This window comes from Nicotiana tomentosiformis, chromosome 1, assembly GCF_000390325.3.
Source record: "Nicotiana tomentosiformis chromosome 1, ASM39032v3, whole genome shotgun sequence".
Classification (NCBI taxonomy): domain Eukaryota; kingdom Viridiplantae; phylum Streptophyta; class Magnoliopsida; order Solanales; family Solanaceae; genus Nicotiana; species Nicotiana tomentosiformis.
Genome location: NC_090812.1, coordinates 49,596,801 through 49,603,430, shown reverse-complemented (window position 1 = coordinate 49,603,430; position 6,630 = coordinate 49,596,801). Strand labels below are relative to the sequence as shown.

General features: G+C 32.5%; 1 protein-coding gene across 1 annotated transcript; it reads left to right on the top strand.

Moving 5' to 3' along the window:
* Positions 1-1,075: 1,075 nt before the first annotated feature.
* On the top strand, positions 1,076-3,855 carry LOC104119930 (probable aquaporin PIP1-5). Its single transcript, XM_009631544.4, has 4 exons — positions 1,076-1,479; positions 2,373-2,668; positions 2,762-2,902; positions 3,606-3,855. The coding sequence occupies exons 1-4, from the start codon at positions 1,155-1,157 to the stop codon at positions 3,699-3,701; spliced, it is 858 nt and encodes a 285-aa protein (XP_009629839.1). The 5' UTR covers positions 1,076-1,154; the 3' UTR covers positions 3,702-3,855.
* The last annotated feature ends 2,775 nt before the right edge of the window (positions 3,856-6,630 follow it).

Here is a 6,630-nt window from a genome sequence, read left to right as displayed (position 1 = left end):
TGGTTTTAAAATTGTGAATCAGCTTCTGACTGTATATTCTCCAAAGACCACTCTATGTTATTTATTTGTTTAAATTAAGGTATTGGCCATCATATACAAATTTGTGAAATGGCCATTTAACGGATTAAAGCTTTATAAAAAGCAGAGAAAGGTGTCTGCAAAATGAGTATGACAGCACATCTTCCTCCTGTCCTGACTCCTGACCCCTTCCCTTTTTCATAGTTTCCTCTTTATCACACAAAACAAAAGCAAAAAAGAAAAAGAGACAGATATACTTGAGTATGAAAAGAAAAACTTACCTAAAACTTCCTTAATTCTTTTCTTTCTTTCTCTTATTGTCCATTTCTTTTTTCACAGTTTACTCCACCCTTTTATTCCTTGTTTTACCAGCTAAGCATTTGCTTATATGGTGTTCCAAGTCCTGAATTTTCTCATACGGCTCAACACTCATCATATTGCTTGAAAGTAAAATCGGCAAAAAATTGATTCTCTAAGCAATTACTTCTCTTTTCTATTTATGTCCTCATTAGAGTTAATTTTTTTCCAAATGCATATCCCTTTCACACACTATATAATTTAATTCATGTAATTCAAAGATGATTCTATATTTTCACTTCACAAAAATAAAAATAAAAAAATTGTCACCATTTTGGCTTACTTGCATTGAAAGTTCTTACTATTAAGCAAAACATGTAGTCCAACTTAGTAATGAGAGTTTGCTCTAACGTAAATTTGTATTGTGCATTAAAAAGTTTAAGCATGAAAATAAGTATATATTTTATTGGCATGAAGAATATATTTTATTTTTTCGGCTGCTGCACTAACTAATTGATAAATTATAACCTTGCTTGACAAAGAAATAACTTTATTTAAAAAAATAATTGTTAAATTGAACTACAACGAAATGATTCTAGATGCTTAAACTTAATTATGAAAATTCGTCAATTTCTCATTTATTGGATACATACAAGACTACAATATAGGAAACTTCAAGGGGCACAAATGGAAATCAAACAAACATAGAGACGCTAATGCAAATATGCAATATTTATCAGCAATTTTCCCTCTATAAAAGAATCAGTATCATCACAAAACAAAGAAAAAGCAAAAGCTGCATTCTGTTGCATTCTATTGAAGAAACCTGTAAGCTAAGAATGGAGGGGAAAGAAGAGGATGTGAAGGTAGGAGCAAACAAGTATTCAGAAAGGCAGCCATTAGGGACCTCAGCACAGAGCAAAGACTATAAGGAACCACCAGCAGCACCATTGTTTGAGCCTGGTGAGCTCCATTCTTGGTCCTTTTGGAGAGCTGGGATTGCTGAGTTTATGGCTACTTTCTTGTTCCTTTACATCACTGTCTTGACTGTCATGGGCTACTCTAGGGCTAACAGCAAATGTAGTACCGTTGGTGTTCAAGGCATTGCTTGGGCTTTTGGTGGTATGATTTTTGCCCTTGTTTACTGCACTGCTGGCATCTCAGGTATATATATATATATATATTTCTATCTCTCTTTCTTTACCTCCATAATTTATGTACTAGTCACCTAAAGTTGTGCTTTTTGCTTCAAAGCTACACTTTCTCTCATGTTCATTAGTGATATATATTTTGCTTCAAAGATGAGATCTTTAATGTGTTTTCTTGATAAATGAAGAAGTAAAACCTTTAAAGTTGCAGTCTTTGACAGTTACTGAGTTTCTTATTTTGAACTACTTCTCTCGAGTTTCATAATACATCAAAATTGTAACAGTTTCCTTTTGGACATTTTGGAGCAGAATAGCTTTTTTAGTGGTTATCTTTTATTTGCAATGTTCTTATGGAATTTTTTTGGCTATACTAATAGCATTTCCTGCTAGAGCTGGATTAAACTCCAAGCAGTATCTTAGTGAAAGATGCCAGATCCTCTGCAGAATTGGTTTTTAGAATGTGTTTCGGTGCTATGATGTGTAAAAATATTTACAAAATCTGGTTACTTATAAGGTAGTAAATCTCTACAATTTTCGCACTTCTCAAATAGCTCTGTATTCCTATATTCTTTGCTATTAGATGCTGTGTTATTTGTTTATGTTATGTTATTTCCTTGCCATTGTTACTGTTTGTTTATTGTGTCCTTTTCACTGTTCTTAAGCCGAATGTCCATCCGAAACCTCTTTCTTCTTAAGGCTTAGTTAAGGTCTGCGTACACATTAACCCCCAAAACCTCACGTGCGGGATTTCACTGGGTTTGTTGTTGTATGATAAAAATGGTATCTAACCTGCTTTCACATGTTAAAAACTACACTGATAGTGTTAGAAATCATTACAGTATATAACTTAAATTGTTTTAATTTTGTTATTTGTTCTCTGACCTTGAGAAATTCTTGATTTTTGATCAGGTGGACACATTAACCCTGCTGTGACATTTGGTCTGTTTCTGGCAAGGAAATTGTCCCTAACCAGGGCAGTTTTCTACATTGTGATGCAATGCCTTGGTGCAATCTGTGGTGCTGGTGTTGTCAAAGGGTTCCAGCCATCTTTGTATCAGGTTAAGGGTGGAGGTGCTAACATTATGAACCATGGTTACACCAAAGGAGATGGGCTTGGTGCTGAGATTGTTGGCACTTTTGTTCTTGTCTACACTGTCTTCTCTGCTACTGATGCCAAGAGAAATGCCAGAGACTCCCATGTCCCTGTGAGTACTTACTTGGCTTCTCATTTGTACTTTAGATTTTACTGTTGAGCTAATTAATGTATATGTATTCTAACTCATGGTTGTGTATTACAGATTTTGGCACCACTCCCAATTGGATTTGCAGTGTTCTTGGTTCACTTAGCCACTATCCCAATCACAGGCACTGGCATTAACCCTGCTAGAAGCCTAGGTGCTGCCATTATCTACAACAGAGATCAAGCATGGGATGACCATGTAAGTTATCTTTTATGCATGAATGGATTTAGTATGAGGACAATCAGTGGGATGCACCCACTATCCTTGAATTCAATTGTACATTAAATTGAATAATTTTTTAAAAAATGGACCCAAACTTGAGGATATATGAAAATGAGGATTCATGCAACCCACCCAACAACTTGAAATTGAGGCTTAGTTGTTGTATAGTTATTACTAAATCCTCACCACTTATCGTAGTAATAGTAATATTGAATGAAACAAAAAACATGAGATGATTTTTCTCGGCTGCTTAAGCTTTGGTGAGCAAAATCATCTTGTACCTTTGTTGGTGGGAAGTAGCTGGCAGAGACGGATCCAGGATTTTAATTCTATGAGTTCAAGATTTTGACTTCAACCACTGACCTATCAACTTGTTTGAGTTATGGGTTTATAGCTCATTTTTCAGCAATTTTAAAGAATTTTATACTGAAAATCTAGGTTTAAAATATAAGTTAATAGTTCAATTGAACTATAACTAAAATGTTGGATTCATCCCTTGGTCATCACGTTAGCTGAACATACATATAGTGAATACGTTAGCACCCATTATCTTAAAATCTTAGATCCGCTTCTCTTTTTAAGAGCTACGTATTTTTTTTTTTAAAAATTGTTCATTGTTGTTTTGGTTTTATGAGTAACTAGAATTTTCTCTTTTTTTCCTGGTTTTGAATAAATGCAGTGGATTTTCTGGGTGGGACCATTCATTGGAGCTGCACTTGCTGCTTTGTACCATCAGGTTATCATAAGAGCCATTCCATTCAAGAGTGGAAACTGAGAAACACCTTGGTTACTTATCATAAGAGCCTGTGTCTTGTTTCTGTAATTGGTTACTTTGCTATGATTGACAATGATGTTCAATGTTGATTATGTACAAAAACTGTTGTATTGCTTTATTTATCGTATTTGGTTTTGAATTCATCTTATTTATTTTAGCATCTGTTTTAGCGTTATTGCCTTATTATCTCTGCAACCCTTTTTTGTTTAGAGCTAATTTTCTACCTACTGGCGGTTTAAAAAGTATTTTCACAATCAAAACCTATAAAATCTCTATGAAAAGCATTAGTTGAAGTAACTTGGTAAAAATGATAGTAATTGACTTGCTAATTTTGCAATGTCAAGTACTCCCTCCGTCTCATGTTAACAGTCGTGTTACTAAAAATACTTGTCTCAAATTATTTGTCATTCTAGAAGTTCAAGACAAAATTGATTATTTTTTTCTTTTTTTTACCCTTAGTAATAATTGTTTTTAAAGATGGAGATAACACATAAATAGAATAAACATTCAATGAAGAGAGATTATACCTTAAGATATAAATAAAGGTAGAATAGTCCAATCACTTTCCTAATTAATATTTCTTAAGGGGCATGTAAAAGAGAAACACGACACATAATATTGGTAAAAATTGCATGGGGTGCCCTATTTGGTCGCCCCTTTTAAACTTATGTCCGTTTTTGTTTTTCTATTTGCATCCGTACCCATTTTTTTTGTTAAAAGCATTTTAAAATGACGATTTTGCCCTTCTTTAATAAAAAGACGATTTTGCCCTTTTTGTTATGATGTTTTTTAGCAAATGAACTAAATAATTTCAGCATGCATTAGAAAAAACTAATTAGAAAAATATATACCGCAAGACAAAAACTTAAAAATGTTTAGTCTGAAATTTTAGCAAATGAACTAAAAAACTTCAGCTTGTTAAGACTGAAGTTTCGGATAAAACTCATGACAAAACCGTAGACTGCATGACAAAACTTCAGCATATTTTGGTATTAAGTTTTAACAAATGAACTAAATAATTTCAGTATGCATTAACAAAAGCTCATTAGAAAATTACATACTGCAAGACAAAAACTTAAGCATGTTTAGTATGAAATTTTAGCAAATGAACTAAATAACTTCAGCATGCATTAGCAAAAACTCATTAGAAATTACATACTGCAAGAGAAAAACTTAAGCATGTTTAGTCTGAAGATTTATCAAATGAACTAAATAACTTAAGCATGTTTAGTCTGAAATTTTAGCAAATGAACTAAATAACTTAAGCATGTTTAGTCTGAAGTTTTAGCAAATGAACTAAAAAACTTAAGCATGTTTAGTTTGAAATTTTAGCAAATGAACTAAATAACTTCAGCATGTTTAGTATGAAATTTTAGCAAATGAACTAAATAACTTAAGCATGTTTAGTTTGAAGTTTTAGCAAATGAACTAAAAAACTTAAGCATGTTTAGTCTGAAGTTATAGCAAATGAACTAAATAACTTCAGCATGTTTAGGCTGAAGTTTCGGATAAAACTCATGACAAAACTGTAGACTGCAGGATAAATAACTTCAGCATGCAATAGTATGAAGTTTTAGTTTTAATGTGAAACAACTTCAAGCTATATTAGCATGGAGTTTTAACTTCAACATGAAATATTAGCATGAAGTTTTAGCTTCAAGGTGAAACAACTTCATGCAAGTGTGATTCTGAAAATGAATCTGGACAAGTTTTTGGTTTTTTGATAAAACTGTTGAGAGGAGAAGAGGAGATATTTTTTCACGAATGAGGTTGCAGATCACGCGATTAATGCGTGATTCAGGTTTTATATCTTTTGTCAGGGGTGAAATTGTCATATTATAACGGATTTTTTGTGAGCAAGCTACCAAATTAATAATTTTTAAAAATAGGGTACAAGTTAAAAGATGGCACAAATATAGAATATGATTGCAAATTTTCCATTTTATTGTATATAATGTAGCACGTTTTTAAATGTTCAAAACTTGGAAGGTATCATTTTGGTGGGCTAAAGCAAACGTGGCCCAATGTTTAAGCTGGAACTAGATTGGAGCGTGTTAAAGGAGCCCAAAGCTTCTCTCTTTTAGCTAGGACCAGACTCGAGATTCAAATTAAAGTTAAGGAATTTTCACAAACCACTATTGTTTAGTGTCTATTAACTTTCTATTGCTACCATATACATAATTACTTTCTATAGCTACTATTCAGTTGTTACGGTAGTGTATTCGCTGTATTCGCGCTGCTGTATTCATGAATACACCAAAAAGCGCCTAAAATCAGGACAATCCAGTTGTACGCGCATATATTCGCGCCATGTATTCATGAATACAGTAACGACAAATCACCTTAAAAATAGGTATGTCTAGTTGTCTAATAACAGAAATAATATCAATTAGCGTGATACTCTCTTAATATAACTCAATAAAATCAATTCTAACATACCTCACTATCAACCCAACTAATTAGAATTATTTTTCAGTTGTATATAACTGCAGTATTTAACTTTTGTATTTAGTGTATTTCAATATTTTTTTTTTATTGTTGCATTCATCAGATTTAATGTTTGTATTTACTGTATTCGCTATTTTATATTCAGTGTATTCAAAGGTATTTGTATTAACAGTATTTTTGTTATTCCTAATACTCCTTCCGTTTCAATTTATGTGAACATATTTCCTTTTTAGTACGTGCCAAAAAGAATTGCCACTTTCCCTATTTGAAAATAATTTATCTTTATAAAATGATTTATCGTCACACAAAATATATGTGCCTCGCTTTATACCACAAATTCAAAAGTCTTCTCTCTTTTCTTAAACTCCATGCCCAGTCAAATGAGTTCACATAAGTTGAAACGGAGGGAGTACATGTTATTACTGATGTATTCAGTATATTTCATTGGTTGTATTCACTGTATTTCTATTTGTATTCAATG